The sequence below is a fragment of the Sturnira hondurensis genome, unplaced genomic scaffold, assembly GCF_014824575.4.
Source record: "Sturnira hondurensis isolate 20B ecotype Veracruz unplaced genomic scaffold, ASM1482457v3 Scaffold0016684, whole genome shotgun sequence".
NCBI lineage: Eukaryota > Metazoa > Chordata > Mammalia > Chiroptera > Phyllostomidae > Sturnira > Sturnira hondurensis.
The window spans coordinates 1,465,966-1,484,626 of NW_028089315.1; the positions used below are offsets into that span (position 1 = coordinate 1,465,966).

The 18,661-nt window shown below is 36.8% G+C and overlaps 1 protein-coding gene across 2 annotated transcripts in view; it reads left to right on the forward strand.

Annotated features, from left to right (window-relative positions):
- Positions 1-18,661, forward strand: part of PCDH15 (protocadherin related 15) — a 791,076-nt gene that overhangs the window by 657,568 nt on the left and 114,847 nt on the right. For both annotated transcript variants that reach the window (XM_037066919.1, XM_037066920.1), the window contains exons 24-25: positions 1,048-1,157; positions 3,436-3,576. In XM_037066919.1, the coding sequence (XP_036922814.1) occupies positions 1,048-1,157; positions 3,436-3,576 (251 nt within the window). The remainder of the gene's footprint in view (positions 1-1,047; positions 1,158-3,435; positions 3,577-18,661) is intronic.

Sequence of the window (18,661 nt, forward strand, 5' to 3'; positions counted from 1 at the left end):
GGAAGCCATTTACCTAAATATAATAACATCAATGACACAATATCAACATATTATTTTAACAGTTAAGGAAGCAAATTATATCTATTTATTGTTTTCAGTCCAAAAGGTGTTTTAGAGACAAGTGAGAAGAATTTTGTATGATATTTGGCAGACTAAAGTATGTTCCATCTTAAAAAACTAAAATAATAGCAGCATGATAATTTTAAAAGAGCATTTTTATGATTTTAACTAATTTTTTTGTTTAATTATTGTTCAAGTACAGTTTTCAGTCTTTTACTCCCATCCCAGCCCATCCCCCACAGTGCTCCCCACCTCCCTCTCACTTCCACCCCGCTTAGTTGTTGTCCATGTATCCTTTATACTAGTTCCTGTAAATCCTTCTCCTTTCCCCTGAAATTCCCTCCCCTCTCCCCTCTGGTCACTGTCCCTCTGTTCTCTATTTCAGTGTCTTTGGTTCTATTTTGCTTGTTTGTTTGTTTTGTTGTTTAGCTTCCTGTTAAAGGTGAGATCATATGGTACTTGTCTTTCAACACCTGGCTTATTTTACTCAGCATAATGCTTTCCAGTTCCATCCATGCTGTTGCAAAGGGTAGGAGCTCCCTCTTTCTTTCTGCTGCATAGAATTTCACTGTGTAAATGTACCATAGTTTTTTGATCCAGTCATTGACCGATGGGCATCTAGGTTGCTTCCAACTCTTGGCTATTGTAAATTGTGCTGCTGTGAACATTTGGGTGCATAGGTTCTTTTGGATTGGTGTTTTAGAGTTCTTAGGATATAATCCCAGCAGCGGAATTGCTGGGTCAAAAGGCAGGTCCATTTTTAGTTTTCTGAGAAAATTCCATACTGTTTTTCACAGTGGTTGTACCAGTCTGCAATTAGCCATTTTTTTTTTAAGGATGGAGTCAATGCAATGCTTTCTGATGAATTTCAGAAAATAGTATTATTCAAATAAACACACACACACACAAACACATACTATTTACCAAATTCAAAACTCCATCCTGGCAAAATGGGTACTAAAAATTTCATTTTCCCTGAACCTGCAGGCCTCCTCCAGTAAGTGAACTTGCATCCAGGGGAACTATGGTTGGTGTCATCTCTGCTGCAGCCGTCAATCAGAGTATCGTGTACTCCATTGTTGCTGGAAATGAAGAGGGTGAGTAGATGTTTAGTCTGTATTTTCAACAAAAAGTTATCAACTTGGATTTGTAATTAATTGCAGATTGAGTTACTGTTTATATTTTAAAAATTCCAATTTAAAAATCCAGTTATATTAACAAAAAGTCCCCCGCCTCAGGAAATACTAATTCTGGAAGCCTTCTCCTCTTTCTCATTTAAGGGTATATTAATGAGATTTCTTCACAATTAATGTGTGATGCCCTGGCAGTTGTGGATCAGTGGACTGAGTGCCAGCCTGTGAACCAAAGGGTCGCTGGTTTGATTCCCAGTCGAGGCACATGCCTGAGTCTCAGGCCAGGTCCCCAGTAGGGGGAGAATGTGAGGCAACCACACACTGATGTTTCTTATCCTCTCTATCTTCCTGCTTTCCCCTCCCTCTAAAAATAAAAATAAATAAAATCTTTCAAAAAAGTAAAACTTAATAAAACTAATGTGTGATACTTCAGCTTTCAGTTATAATTATTACATTACCCCTTTGCCATCATCAACCCGTACTCCATATCATACATTAGCTAATCTTGAATAAATTTTAGAATCACAAATTATTGAGAATGGCCAAAGAGGCATATCCATGATAAAAGTCATATGTATTATATGATTGAATCCTCAAACAGTTGGGTTAGACATACAAATAATAATTTTAGGTTAGTAATTTAAGTATTGTCTACTCATTGTATTTCACTAAGAATTATAATGGTTTGTGAGCCTCTAGGAATAAGTCCATAGCTCAGTCTTTATCACCCATTTTTTGTTTCACCAATATCCACCAATATCCTTAGTTGTTCTCTGTTTTTCCTTTTGAGGAACCAGATGGCCTGGTAGTCAAAATAGTTAATGTATTTAATAAATGCATGAATAGCCCTGGCTGGTGTAGCTCAGTGGATTAAGCATGGGCCTGTGAACCACACGATCAAGGTTCGATTCCCAGTCAGGACACATGCCTGGGTTGCAGGCCAGTTCCCAGCAGGGGACACACCAGAGGCAACCATACATTGATATTTCTCTCCCTCTCTCCTTCCCTGCCCCTCTAAAAGATAAATAAATAAAATTTTAAATAAATAACTAAAAAATAAATAAATGAATAATACATATGTGATAAATTAATTAATATTAATGCTGTTAAGCAGTTTTCATGGAATGTGTACAGGCCTTTTTCAAGCATTTCAACAATCAACCATTACAAGGAATCACTGGTCCTGAAGCAAGTGCTCAACATCATACTTACTGCTTTGTTCTTTGTTTCCCTGTGCTCTTATGCTTCCTCCATAAGTACTATTACTAAACTTCCTTTTCCCTGAACTTCAGCATCTTACTGAAGCTCTGATTTCTTGTTCTGTCGTGCTGTATATTTTTGTACTTTAGTCAATACTCCTCCTTGAGGACAGCAGAGGGGCTCCACTTACTACCTTCTTTCCCCTACAACGACTATTTTTACTATTTATTTATTTAACATGTATTTATTACTTTATTTGACAAATATTTATTGATAATAAGAAGAGATAATAAAAATGAATCAGCTGATAAATAAGTAGCATTTAGATAATAATAAATGCTATACTGAAAACTAAAGAGAAAAATATAACATGAGTGCAAGAGGTGGAATATTTTACAGTTTAGCAAAGTGCCCTGCCCTTCACTCATATATTAAATGAGCAAATTCATTTAACAAATGGACATCGGAGCAAAGTATTTCAAGCCACTTAAAATAATAAACCATATTTTCAAAATAACCAATATATTAAATTATCTGGTTTTTTACCCCTTAGGTTTTCTTAGAACACTAAATCTACAGGATAATAAGGTACATTAAATAATAAAAAGTCTAACAATTTAATAAGATTATAAAACGGTTAAAGAAATTCAATGGATTTCTTTATAACAGAATTTCTGAAAGTTTTTAGTATGGTAGAAGACCATCTGAATCTAGTGTGAGGGGTATAGTGTACAATGCTCCCCAGTGTAATTGATCACAGAAACAATCATTCCCAGGAGAATCTCAGGAAAAAAAAACCCTAGAATTTAAAGGCATACAATTAGGGTAACATGGACTTTGCAATTACTGGAACAAAGTTTCCACAGAGCTGGACCAGTGTCCAAAAGCCAGCTTTTACTTATCTCTTCTATGTATTAGGCCAACAGCTTGGGTTGGCCTGCTACTATAAACATATGTTTTTGAAATCACAGTGGCTTTTAAAGAGAACTGTTTTTCCTTGTAGTGTGAGGAAAATGACCAAGAAATTGTGTTTTAATTCTAGACAAGTTTGGAATTAATAACATCACAGGCGTTATCTATGTGAATGGCCCTCTGGACTATGAAACAAGGACAAGCTATGTCCTGCGAGTCCAAGCTGACTCCCTGGAAGTGGTCCTCGCCAACCTCCGAGTCCCTTCAAAAAGTAAGTTATGTTATTTAAAATCAATGTATGGTGTTTCTGCTCATTTAAATTCCTTTTGATTTTTAAATTATAGTTGACATACAATGTTACATTACTTTCAGGCGTACATCCCCATGATTAGACATTTCTCTAACTTATGAGGTGACCACCTCAATAACTCAAGTACCCATCTGAAGCATATATAGTTGACTATATTCTCTGTGCTATACTTTACATCCTCATGACTATTCTGCAACTACCAATTTGTACTTCTCAGTCCCTTCACCTTTTTCACCCATCCCCCAATCTCTCTTCTCTCTGGTAACTGTCAAAATGTTCTCTGTATCTGAGTCTGTTTCTGTTCTACTCGTCTATTTTGTTTTTTAGATTATACACATAAGTGACATCATCTGCCGTCTTTCTTTCTCTGGCTTAGTTCACTCAGCACAATACCCTCAGATCTATTTATATTGTAGCAGTTGGCAAAATGTTCTTCTTCTGATGGCTGAATCATATTCCATCATATATGTGTGCTGCTCATTTATCCATTCACCTATTTATGGAGACTTAGGTTGCTTCTATATCTTGGCTGTTGTCAATAATGCTGCAATAAACATGGGTGAATATGTGTTTTCAATTTAGTGTTTTGGTTTTCTGTGAATAAATACCCAGAAGTAGAGTTGCTGTCTGGTCTTTCTTTCTCTTGTTCTAACTTGTGTTTTAAAGTCTATTTTGTGTGGCTTAAGTATTGCTACCTTAATTTTTTTTCTGTGTAGTTTTGCTTCCATTTTCATGAATATCTTCTCTTCATTCCTTTACTTTCAGTGTGTGTTTTTCAATCTGAAGTTTGTCTGTTGTAGACAGCATATGTGATTATCTTGTTTTGTTATCTATTCAGCCATCATATGTCTTTTGATTGGATACTTAACCTGTTTGAATTTAAAGTAATTGTTGATAGATACATATTTATTGCCATTTTATTATTCATATTTTTAGTTTGGGGTTTTTTAATTCTTCATGAAGACCCTTTAATATTTCTTGCTATACTGGTTTGTTGGTGATGAACTCTTTTAGCTTTTTCTTTTCTGTGAAACTCTATCTGTCCTTTGATTTTAAATGACATCTTTGCTAGGTAGATTCATCATGGTTGTAGGTTCTTGCTTTTCAACACTCAGTTTTATGCCAGTCTCTTCTGGCCTACAGTATTTCTGTTGTGAAATCAGTTGGCAGTTTTGTGGGAGCTCCCTTATAGGTAACTAACTGCTTTTATCTTGATGCAAATATTAGTATGCTCGAAGTTGTCCCAGAGGCTCCTTATCCATCCTCATTGTTGGATTATTTTTTTCTCTTCACTGTTCAGATGGAGAGTTTTCCACCTCTTTACATTCCAAATGGATGATTTGGTTCTCTGGTGTATTTACTCTACTCTTGATTCCCTATAATTTACTCTACATTTCATTTAGTGCATCCTCCATTTCTGACTGAATCTCTTTTATGGTTTCCATGTCCTTCTTTGTGCTGCTGATGTTATCACTGAGTTCCTTGAGCATGCTTATAACCATTGTTTTTAACTCTGTATCTAATAGTTGGCTTGCCTCCATTTTACTTAGTTCTTTTTTCTGGAACTTTCTCCTATTCTTTTATTACCGACTTGTTTCTTTGTCTCCTCATTTTGGCTACTTCCCTGTGTTTGTTTCTGCGTATTAGTCAGAGCTGCTACACCTTCTGGATTTGGTAGAGTGGCCTTATGTAGCAGGTGTTCTGTAGGGCTCATGGGTGCAACCTCCGTGGTCACCTGACCTGGGTGCTTTGGTTCATCTTCCATGTGGGCTGTCTACACTATCCTGTTGTAATCAGGTTTTGATTGTTATTTGTATGTCAGTGGGAGCGATTGATTGCCAGGTCAGTCTAGTATGAGGACCCGCTGTGACTACAGCATGGGAGCTGCTGTGCAGAGCCTAACTCCATGGAACAGGACTTGCTTCAGTGGGTCTTTGGTGCCCACCAAATCCACCCCTTTATTGTGTCCCTTGTGCATGTGGTTGGATTGTAGTCTGGCCTGGTCTGAAGCTGTACACCAGATGCACTGGCTTTGGAGCTTCCCTGGAGGTGCAAGGTCAGCCTGCCAGGGGCCTCTCTGCATGAGCTACAGAGTAGTCTGCAGATGGCTACCATTTATGCTGGGCTAGGAGGTACTCTGGGGAGGCCAACCTGTAAATCAAGACTGGCTCCAACTAGTGATGGGCCTGAGGCCACTTTAGTGACAGGTATGTGGTACACAGAGGCTAANCCTTCTGGATTTGGTAGAGTGGCCTTATGTAGCAGGTGTTCTGTAGGGCTCATGGGTGCAACCTCCGTGGTCACCTGACCTCGGTGCTTTGGTTCATCTTCCATGTGGGCTGTCTGCACTATCCTGTTGTAATTGGGTTTTGATTGTTATTTGTATGTCAGTGGGAGCGATTGATTGCCAGGTCAGTCTAGTATGAGGATCAGCTGTGACTACAGCATGGGAGCTGCTGTGCAGAGACTAACTTCATGGAGTTAGTCTGGTCTAACTAACCTGGCCTGGTCTGAAGCTGTACACCAGATGCACTGGCTTTGGAGCTTCCCTGGAGGTGCAAGGTCAGCCTGCCAGGGGCCTCTCTGCATGAGCTACAGAGTAGTCTGCAAATGGCTACCATTTATGCTGGGCTAGGAGGTACTCTGGGGAGGCCAACCTGTAAATCAAGACTGGCTCCAACTAGTGATGGGCCTGAGGCCACTTTAGTGACAGGTATGTGGTACACAGAGGCTAAATGCTGTCTGTTAAGATAGATTTTAGGAAATCTGAAGCATGAGGCATGAGGCTAGTTGCATGGAAAAGCCACTAGAAACAGCTTAGGTTGGACTGCAAATTCAGTGGGGTGGGATCTCTGGGAATCAACGGGGCAGGGCAAACAGTGTTAGCCAGGTTGATGGAAACTCAGATATGGTCCCTACCTGGGGACCTGGGGACCTAGCCTATGGCCAGGCTCTGTTGAAGAAGGGCTCAGAACTTCTGTCTGGGAGAAAGCTGTCCCTCTAACTCTTGCTCTGATAGCAGAAAATTCAGTTCCTGTATGTCCATGGTGCCTTTTAAGCAACTGCCCCAGTGCTGGAACTCAGAAAGAGGGAGTTCAATTAAGTACAAGTATTTAGCCTGTGACTCCAAAGCCCTCCATCTCACTCAGCCACAGTCCCTGCTGGTTTCCACAGCCATAAGTTATGCAAACTTCTCTTTCCAGCCCTAGAACCCTGGGCTGGGGCTTCTGATATGGGGCAAGGATCTCTCACTCCTCAGGGGGGACCTCCACCCCTGAGATATCCCTCCTGGTTTTTAACCACCACACACACATGTGTGAACCCCTCTTTCCACATCCCTGCCCCTGCTACCAGTCTTAATGTGGCTTCCTCTTTATATCCTTAGTGATAGGACTGCTGTTCAGCTGGATTTCAGGTGATCTGAATGGCAGTTGTTCTGTAATTTATTTGTCATTTTGATATGTTTGGGGGAGATTCTGAATTACATATTTACTTACTACACCATTGGGACTGAGCTTTGCGTATTTTTTTATGAAATGCATGTCTAAAAGTTCTCAGTTAAGAATGCACAAAGATCATTAATCCTCAGAGGTGTTAGCCTATTTATTTTAATTTCAAATACATGACAATTACGGAGTGATTTCATACTCCTGAACTGCCAAGACAATAACTCGCTATTTTCAACTTCTGTGTACAATGTTGCAAAATACCATCATCATCTGTTAGATAGTAAACATTATTCTCACGCCACTGTGAGCTTCTGACTAACCCTCCTGTATGTAGTGTACTGTTAATGATCCCATTACCACCCAACAGCCCCTGAGTTATGTGGCTTCTGGCACTTACAGTTTCTTAGGGTTGAGGAAAACACATCTTAATATTAACAACTAACATTTATCATAATTTATATGTTGCATTAGGAGAAAATAATTTTATTTCATTTCTAAGAGATAAGAATTATTAGCTTCATTTTACAAAGACAGGCTAAAGAAAGATTAAGTGATTTTTCTAAAAATAATATTTGTCAATAAATGAAAAGTTGACTATTTAGGCTTACATTTTTTTACTCCAAAATCTGTCTTCAGCCTTTCAGTGTTGTATAGTTTACCCACACAGGGAAGCAAGTAAAACCCATTTGTGAAGGGGGCCAGCACAGATTCTGAGAGATGTGACCAATAATGGATAAATGCTGTTCTTGTCCATTCACTGAAGTAAAAACTCCTTTGCACTTTAGCAACCCATCATTTTTTGCAGTCACATCAACTTTTTTTTTAAATCTAGAAGACCCAGGAGAACCACATTTAACTTATTCATTAGTGTAATGAGGTCTCAGAAAAGGGAAACAGGACCTAAAACATCCACCTGGTACTCTGGGACTGTTTTCAGACATCCTGACACTCCATCAGCGTTTTGTCAAAGGGAAAGAAGTAAAAAGAGGAGAGCGTGTGAGCCAGAGTAGAGCTACATACACTTACAGAATGAATGTCAGAGAGTTGGAGCCCAGGTGATAGAAGAGAAAGAGAGCAAGATGGGAATAGAAGTCAAAAGATGTATTACAGAATGTCCAGCAATTGATGTATTACAGCAATTGATGGTCATGAAACAGTGAAGGACTCCTTTTATTTACTTCAAACCTCACTTACTGATCTCGTGTCCAGGGCTATACAGGTACAACCAAATCACCTAAAACACCAGATTATTCACAGGATGTCTGTGGAATTAAAGGGATTAAGGTATCTAATGAATATGCATCACTTGCAGAATTAAATTGTTTAAAAATAGCAGACCAGTTCTTGGAGTCTTTAAAGTCTTTAAACTGTAGATAATTATATTTTTACAAAATATTGTGGTGTGCTTCAAACTGTAAATCTAATTGACGGACCTGGAGTAGAAATGTTAGGGCAGGTCCATATTACATAGTGTAATGTATGTTATTCTAAATAAAAATAAGGGAGGGAATTTCAGGGGAAATGGGGGAGGGATTTAGAGGAACCTATATGGAGGATACATGGACAACAACTGGGAGGGGTGGAGATGATGGGAGGGAGGGGGGAGAGGGGGTGGGATGGGATGGGAGTAATGGACAGAGAACTGTACTTGAAAAATAATTAAATAAAAAATTTGAGAAAAAAAAGAAATTAAAAAAATAAAATAAAATAAAAAAAAGAGTGAAAGAATGTTGAAAATTGTACTTGTCAACTTTTTTTTAAACAAATGAACAATTAGGTATAGAAAGAAAATTTTGGTAACTAAGTTGTAGAACTTGGCATTCCTCAAGTAATAGCTCTGATTTATAGGAATAGTTATACTTAGTTCTCGTATGTGAGTACAATACAACTAGCTTTTATTACTGTAATTTGAATAGAAATTTAAGTAAGGCTAATAATAGTTTACCTAATGCACACACATGTGCTTATATGTGCCCCAGTAGGCATGTAGAGGTAAGACCAAGTGGCAAGTTCATGAGTTATCTTCTTAGAAATGTATGAAGCCTAAAAGCTAAATCTTTGTTTAATGCCTGATTCTTGAATATTGTTATTAATAGTTCATGACTACATTTGCCTCCTGAGTGTGAAGTACAAACTCATGTATTTCTAATATATTTCATTTATTAATGACTTTTAATGATTCCTAGCCATTTCCTATGCAAATAAGATCATTATGTAAATTAATGTTAATTAATTAGTTGTTTAAAAGTTCATCCCTTCTTCAGAATTAGCTGCCCTATGATCTTTAGCTCTACCACATATCAAATGAATAGTGATGATAAACAGAATACATTGAATTCACTAAAAAAATATTTTATTGTGATTTCTTTATCAAAAAGTTGCTAATGAAGTTATTTTCAAGGTAAGTTTTACAACTATGCTATAACTGGATTTAATATTTAAATGCAAATTAATAATTAAATAGAAAAATTTTAGAACTCATTTCCAAAATTCACATTTAAAACGTTTTAATATTTTAGTATGGAACACTTCAAACATAAACAAAATTAAAGAGACTATTACAATGAACCTCACTGTATCAACTACCAATTGTTCTGTCATTCTATTACTTTAAAACGGCAGAAACATAGTAAGTCATCTGTAAATATTCCAATACGTACCTCTTAAAGATAAGTACTCTTAAAGTTTTTCACACTGTCATTACTCTCCCCAATTACCAAAACTCTCCAGCATCAACAAATATCCAGCTAATATTCATATTAAAAGTTTATTTCTATCAGAATCTAAATAAGATACATGCACTGCAATTGTTTGAATGTCTTGTGAGTCCCTTTTATTTTGTAGGCTTCACCATTGTCATTCATTTTTATTCACCATAATATTATATAATAATATTTTTGTTTAAAAAATATATTTCTGAAGTCTCAGTTTTGATGACTATTTTCAAGGGATCATTTCATATTTTTCTCTGTCTCCCTTATTTTCTAAAACTTGGTAGTTACATCTGGAGTCCTGGTTAGATTCAGGTTTCTTTTTGTGTGTGTATTTTTTATTTGTTTGTTTTAGGAGTAAATTATAGATAATACAGTGACACATGACGCACTAGTCTCCCCTTATCCTCAGGAGATACACGTGAAGCCCCCAGTGGTTTCTTAAACCTTTGGACAGCACTAAACCCTATACGTACTGTGATTTTTTTCTATACATACATACCTACCAAAAAGTTTAATTTGTATATTAGCCACAGTAAAAATTAACAATGATAACTGGAAATAAAAGAGAACAATTCTATCAATACACTAATAAAAATTACGTGAATGTGGTCACTCATTTCACGGGATCCCTTGCCCCAGGAGGCTCATAGGCTCAGCGCTTCCTGGCATAAGATGTCACTGTCATTTGGAACACGCTTTCTGTTCATGTCTCCCACCCACAAACTCAGGGCCTCTCCACCTTAACCAAGCGCTTACCACACACGATGGACCTAACTTTTTCAGTTTGAGGTGCAACAGCAAAACTAACTTGAGTTTGTTTTTCCTTCTGCACAATTTCATGGATAGAAGGTTTGTTTTTATCTCATGTGTTATAGCAAGCCCAGCATATGATTTTTTTCCCTTAAGTTGAAACTTTTACCTTCTCACTTGAGAGAAGCACTTTACAGCTTCTCTTTGGTGTACCTCACTGCCAGTGTCAGTACTCCTGCTCCATCAGTGTCTGGGGGCCATTACAAAGTGAAAGGAGGGTGACTCAGACACAAGCCCTGCAGTTCCACAACGATGGATCGGATAACTCAGATGGCTACACGATCATGCGCTGTGCAGTGTATACAGTGTGGGGACACTGACAAAGGGATGATTCAGGCATTGGTGGGATGGAATGAGACCTAGGGATTTCATCATACTACTCAGACATGCAATTAAAATCGTTATGAATTGTTTCTGGAATTTTGCATGTAATTTTTCAAATTGTAGTTGGCATGGGTTACTGAAATCTCAGAAAGTGAGCCCACAGATAAGAGGTGACTCCTGTGTTCACTGTTTCTTAACTAGGCGCACCAAGTCCCTTTGGCTCTCCTCTCCTTTCATGGTAGTAGCAGCCTCTTGTACTCATTTCCTATCTATTGATCTGTTCCTTCATCTCATCTACATTTATTAGCCAAAATATTCCTATACAGAGAAAATTCTCCATACCTAATATCTGGGTACCTCAAGGCTCTGCTTCTGTAGTAAAGGCAGGAAAAAAAGAAAGTATGTTTATTTCCTTTTAGTCACTGGGTTTCACAATAATAAGGTGCTTCACTTTCACTGTCCAAATATGATTACTGAGGTAAATATTTTTGGTTTGATAGGCCACCTGGTCATTGTTGAAAATTCACAATTCTGCCATGGTAGTTTAGGAGGAGAAAGAGACTATATGTAACAGAGGTGGGCTGTCCTCCAGCAGGGCCACAAACGGCGGCGACTGCACTTTGATAAAATTTCACCCCTAAAACAGGCTGCCGGCTGGACTGACCAATGGGCTGTACTTTGCTGACCTTGTTCCAAAACTTACATAATGTAATACACTTAGGGGCCACTTTAGGGGACTGCTGTTTGTATATTTCTTACCATAAGCAATGCTTTGGCTTTTTCTCTTCCATTCCTCACACCTCTAATATGACATAACATTGTTTTATCCTTATTAATGCTAATAGTCATAGCTATCTGTAGCTTGTTCTCTAGTAGACTCCGCAGAGAAGGCTGGTAGGATCCCCATTTCCTATGTCCATATGCATTATTTGAAGTTTATCTGAGGCCCTTATAATTGAGCATGAGTTTGGCTACAAATAAAAGCCTTGACTCATGTATTTTTTTTCCTTTGACTTAAATATTTTACTCCATTTTTTTTCTCTTCCATGAAGTATTACTGTCAAAAGGTGAAATAACAAACTGGTTTTCATTTGTAATTGGTGTTGGTTTTAATTTGAATATCAAAAAAATTTGCTCTCTCTGTAAAGTCCAATAGTTTTTTTTAATATATCTCCATGTTGGCTCTTCTGAGCAATTTTCTGCATTTTACAGTACATCCATTCAAGTCTTATTTCAGGAACATTTTCTTGAATTTTAGATTTCATTACTCTCTCTTTTTTATTAATTTGTTTTTGAACATTGGAGACTCCTATAAGTGATCAATCTTCTATTATATCACTTTCAGCCTAATCCCTTAAATATTTTTATTCATTTCATTTAAACTATTTTTTATTTATGAGTTTTTCTAGTTCTGATGGGTGTTTTTCTTTCATAGCTTCTCTTATTTCATAAATTATTTAGCTTGTTTCAAAATACTAAAGGTACAGTTTTCGTATATTAAAAAAATGCCTTCTTCCTTTAGAACCATTATTGGCTTGCTATTCTCTTTTTACTTAGTAGTGGCTTTGACCATGGTCCTTTACTATCTTTCATGTTTAAATAAAATTACTTTTGCCATACTCTTCAAAACCTAAGGTGGGGTAGGGTAGCTTATCTAATTTACAGCTCTAGAATTCCTGCTTTACTTATTTTCATAAAATGTTAAAAAGTTATCATTTTGCTTTTAGAACTCTTCTTGCTGCGTTTTTCTGTGTTCCCACTTTAACTGGAGAAGTTCCCTTCTCTTTGGCTCTGTTGTGTCTGTTGTGGTCATTTTCCATTGCAGTCTCAGCATTTGCTCCTTAACCTTTTCATATTAGCTTCGTAACTTTCCAGTTGAGTGCATGTGACCGGCTTGGAGGCTCACAAGCTCTCACGACCCACAGAAACCCCTCTTTTCCCCTGAACTCCCTTATGAGCAGTTGTCATCACATTTGCGGATACTACAGAGATTTTGTTTGTGTGATGTGGGCGTCAACCTACAGCACTGTAGATATTATCCGTTGGTTTTTGGTTTGATGCTACAATATTAAGTAAATTTGATAGTGAGGAGAATAGCTAGGTGCAAGAAAACGTCCATAAAAGCCTCTTTAGCCCAGTAAAGGTCCATGAATGTTGGTAAAACACAAACGATTTCTGGGTCTGAAGAAAAACGGCCTGATTACTCACAACACAAGTATTATCAGGAATATCAGCACAGCACTGAACACAATGGCACAACTCTCTAAACTTTCAGGTAGAGTGTAGGACCGTGGACAACCTGCACATGCCTGGAGTACAGCATGGAAGACCTCGGGACATAGAGACTGCCACTTTTACAAAAAGAAATAAAGAGGGATAGGGTACATTGGTGGACTACATGAGGCATTCCTGCAAACATTATCTCACTTTTCACAACTGCTAGCTGTGTGAACAGACCTGTGTCCCAGGTAAAAACCGGTCAGGGCATCGCAACTTCAGCACAGTTGTATAGAAGTGCAAACAGCCCAAGGTACCCTGCCTCCCGGTCTGGCTGCCTCAGTCTGTTTGTAATGAGAGGGGATTTCACAAGATGCAAACATTACATTGTTACTTAAATAAAATCCCTCAAATTCTTAAATATATATTTGAATCCAAGGACATTTAAAATATTTGTTTAAACAGTGAAATTATTTCACAGTTGATGACTTTGGGAGCTTTGTCATCTCTGATCTTCACATTGCGTTAGCTGTTACTTAGCTAAGATTAAGTTTTCAATCAAGTGCTTTAGATTTCTTTTATACAGGTTTCCTAGAAACATGTTTTTCCTTTCTTAACTACTGGTTTTTATCTCTTAACTGAATTAAGCACTTTTGGAAGTAGTGGGTAATATAATAAATATATGATCGAATGAATGAATGATGATTAAAAGAGTTCAAATTAACAGAAAACATTTTTAAAGAGCAAATTTTCCCAAGAATTAATAAATAAGCATAGAGAGAAAGGTGAACTAGTTTTGGTCCACTAGCTCTTGACAGCAGCACTGAAATAAAAGCAGTAAGGATAAAATATTTCCCAATAACATGATATATCTTTTATGTTATTGTTTTCTATTCAACACACACGAGGCCTAGCACATCATCAACTCCTGGTTCAGGGCCTGCAGAGAAGGCTGGGGGTAGTACGCACTGCAGTGTGGTACGGAAGAGCGACAGCCGACATGTGAGTGATTGATTAGAGGAGACTTTCCGAATGGGCTGACCTTTGAGCTGTAAGCTCAAAGAATGAATGGAAAAGTTTTGAAAAAATAGTTTCAAACACAAGAAGCACATATTAGAAATGATGAAGTATTAAATTAGAAGTTTAAATCAAAGTAGCATGATGGGATAGACCTAAAATTACAAAGAAATAGAGATCATCAAAAATATTTAAAATAAGCACACACAGCACAACAAACCATTCCAAAAATTCTTACTCTTAAAGAGAATAAAGAAAAAGGTCAAGTATATAACTTTAGAAATGATTTTGTGTGAAATAGTCCTGTGGGGGAAAAGTTGTAAGGTTTTATTTGGATTCTGTTTCAAACATGCTCATTCCCAGAAAAAGAGCATTGCGGGAATATATATTCTATCTCCAATGGAATGTTGGCGACTAGAGTAAGACCACTGTGTTCCTGTGTTTGAGGGGGCACAGTGGGTTAATGTCCGAGACCTCTCCTGAGGGTAAACTACACAACTGAAAAACCCTTATGATGGTTGGAGCAAAGGAGGGAATTACAGCTGCATTAAGATAAGCCTGTACTCATAGAATTACACAGGCAAAGAGCTTGCGAATGTAAGCCAAGGTTCAGATTTTGGACGCGTGAGAATGCTAGTGTTTGTAGATCCTGTTTAGTAGGGTCATCTGGAACAGTGATGAGAATGCAAAAAGCAAAAGCTGGAGATGGACTGCTGAAGTTCTACTGATATAACAATGGAATCAGTTGACATGCACTGCCAAAATCAAGTTATTGCAGGAGAGCACACTGATGCTGAAAGTGTTCACTTATTGACAATGTAATGTCTATTTTCAACCCACGTCTGACCCAATGAGTGTTCAATCATTTCACAATGGTGCTATTTAAGTTGCAACTTTCCTGACTGCCTTATCAAATTTTCTTTTATGGTAAAATTATAATTATCTTTTCATAATTCCATCAAATGTATTGGGATGACACTAGTTCATAAAACATACAGGTTTCAAACATACAACTCAGTAAGACATCATCTGCAAAACGTCATCTGCATAGGACATCATGCACTCACCACCTAAAGTTAAGAGTCTTTTTTGGCTGTGTTTATCTCCCCTTGGCCCACACCCACCTTCCCCCGCCCTCCCTTCCCCTCTGCTTATCCCCATTCTGTTGTCCGTTTCTCGGTGTTATCTTTAAATGCAGAAGAACACTCACAGCTTTCTGTAAACAATGTCATTCTGTTTTGATTCAATAAATAGCCTTTCAATCAGGAATAAAAGAACAATTGAGATAAAACTTAACCTGGTAATAAAGCAACTCAAATGCTCTTAATTTCATTTTATGGCTTTACTTAAGGGTACGACCTGCAATACATTTCATTTTCTTGGTGTTTCTAGTTCAAACAGGAACTAGAAAGTTTGGGACAAATAACTCTGATGACTGTTTTCTTTACTTGTGATTAACTGACTTACAAAAGCATTCCTCATATAACTTGGGTAACAACATTGCGATATGTCACATGTCATTTCTTCAGTTTCAAATCTCAGGTATATTCAAAACCTTGCATTTACACTATAAGTACAGCAGTGAACAAAAGTAGGTTTACAGCTGTAATACAATAATTAATAAACAACAACATAAGAATAAACTGTGTTCTATGTACTCAAAACTGTATATCTACTTTTGCCAAACCTTGTACATAGCCATGGTTTTAAAAGTTCTCTTCATACTTCCTTACTTTCTAAATTTTTTACCAATACATACTCAGGACATTTTTTTAATTTAATTTTTTTATTGTTAAATTACAGTTGTGCCCATTTCCCTCCTGTTACTCTCCCCTGTCCTACCCACCCCCACCTCCCTCATTCAATCTTCCCCCAATTTGTCTTTGTCCATGGGTCCTTTATATACCCTCCTCAATGACCCGTCCCCTTCTTTCCCCCATTATCTCCCTCCCACCTCCCCTCTGGTTATTGTCAGTTTGTTCTTTATTTCTAAGTCTTTGGTTATATTTCTCTTCCTTGTTTGTTTTGTTCATTAGGTTCCATTTATAGGTGAGATCATAAGATATTTATCTTTTACTGCCTGGCTTATTTCACTTAGTATAATGCTCTCTAGTCATACTTTCTTACTTTAAAAATTAGAGACTACTTTATGAAAACAGATACCATAATATGCATTATGATATTTTTGTCTTAAACAGTCTAGACATCTTATTTAAACACACAGTTGAAATAAATACGTTTTTAATATAGTAAAAATGTACCTGACCAAAAAAACAGTTCGATTGTAGAAAACAGCTCTGCTTAGAAATGCAATATTAAAATGGTTAGGGAGTTTTATTAACACATTTCTAAAACTAAATACATTAAGGCAATTTTCTTTCATTGACCCCAAAATTGATTTGTTGAACTGATGACAATGATGTGTGATTAGCCATTCTTAATCACAGTATTAGATTATAATACATAACTCTTTATATGTAATGTGATGGCAAAAATTATGTTTCATGAAGAAAACATTTTTATTGCTTCCATGTGCAATTAAAATTAAAATATTTAAGAGTCAAGCAATGTATAAATTTTTTTTTAACTCATATGCCTCAGACTAAGACTGGGAGCCTAAATCAAGGAGATATTTTCCCATTCTTAGGAATTTCTGATTAATTAATATAGTTAACAATTTAATTTTTTCTTAGCTATTTTAGTCTGAATTTAAATCGGGATCCAAAATAGAGCTCATTCACTGGCTTACAAATATTTTTGCAACTTTATGTTTTGTTTCTGAGAGCAGCAAGCATTTGATTAAAAACAAAACCTCAGCCCTAGCTGGTGTAGCTCAGTGGATTGAGTGCAGGCCTGCAAAACACACAATCGCGATTTCGATTCCCACTCAGGGCACATGCCTGGGTTGCAGGCCAGTTCCCAGCAGTGGACTCAAGAGAGGCAACCACACATTGATATTTCTCTCCTTCTCTTCTTCCCTTCCCCTCTTAAGATAAATAAATAAAAATCTAAAAAAAAATTAAAATAAAAAAGTGAGTCCACAATCAGATGCTATTTAAAAAAAAAAAACTCATTTCAATAGAGGCAAACTCTGCCTTATTAAATACACATAGGTCTGTGCAGAGAAGGAATGAACCTTGTTAAATCATCTACCTTAGAGAAATATGAACATTTACAGATATGGAGAACTAAAGTCACTGTCTGTATAACACGAGCATAAAATTCATTTTAGCTATTAAAATTGTGAAGGAAAATTATCAGAATTTTCTTCTAAATGCATTAATTCTTCAAATTGTTTATGAGTGCAGTATTGGCCCTCTTCTGTCTCTTGTTATAAAATCTGGTATATAAAGTAAGGCAGCTCTAGTGTTTTTTATATTTTGCTAAAGATTCACTTAGCTCTTAGGTTGACTTATTTATTTTTACCTCTTAAGACAAACTGAAAGTGAACATTCTTTATTCTTAGTGACATATTCTATTTTGACAAGTCTTAACAAGCAACTGAATGTTTCTGGTTGACTATGGTAAGAAAAAAATTCCCATTAACTAGACAAAAAAATAGTAATATTATATTTAAATAACAGAAAGAAGTATGAGAGAAAGTACCACACAGAAGGAATGATAAGATGAAACTTCAGAAGTTTTCATTTTCTTAACTTTAAGGGGTTCTTGATCTTAGTCATCATTTTCTAGGTCACTGTGTTTCCCAATTTCTATATTGGGCTATTTTTACTTGATCTCAAGGAATAAGTGCTATTTTTGCTTGTACTATTTTTCCTAAAATGTCCTTCCTTCCTTATTTTCCAGATAAACTCCTAAATTACAAGGCTCAATATAAAAGCCATCTCCTCTTTGAAACATTTCTTAATTGCCCATTATCTCTGTAATGTGAGGAACAAAATATATCTAAGTTGTAAGTTCTCAGAGGCAAAGGTATACTATTACCCAATTTTTGTATTGCCAAAATTCTATCACAGGACCACAGCCACTATGTGGGTGATTTCAAGATAACATTTGACATAGATCCCGGAGGAGAAAATAGTATAGAAAACAATCTGGATGGAGATGGAAAACCTCCCCTTAAAACAAAACAAAGCCATTTTAAGAAAAATACTCTTTTTCTTGTACAGTAGAGAATTAGCCTAAGAAATTATGTCTGATGCTGAGAATTTGACATTCAGAAATATGTATTTCGGGATATCGATTATTTGCAGCTGGTTATTTTTAAGAAGGGAAAGATTCTGGGAAAATCTTTGACTTTCTCTCTAACCACCTAAGCAAATGTATATAAAGTACCTGCTCCAGGAAGGTGCTCTTATCATAGACAACTATAGTTTAATACGAACTAGATGGGATATGGAGGGACCTTGCAGGGCCCAATTTGTTCAAACTTCTCTCAGTGTCCAATTGTTAAAGATGGCCCTGCAAACGTGTGTTTACCGAATATTTGATTTCAGATCCCTGCGAATTGCCTTCCTGCCCTTTGAAGTCCCAAACACAAAGCCCCCCATTCTC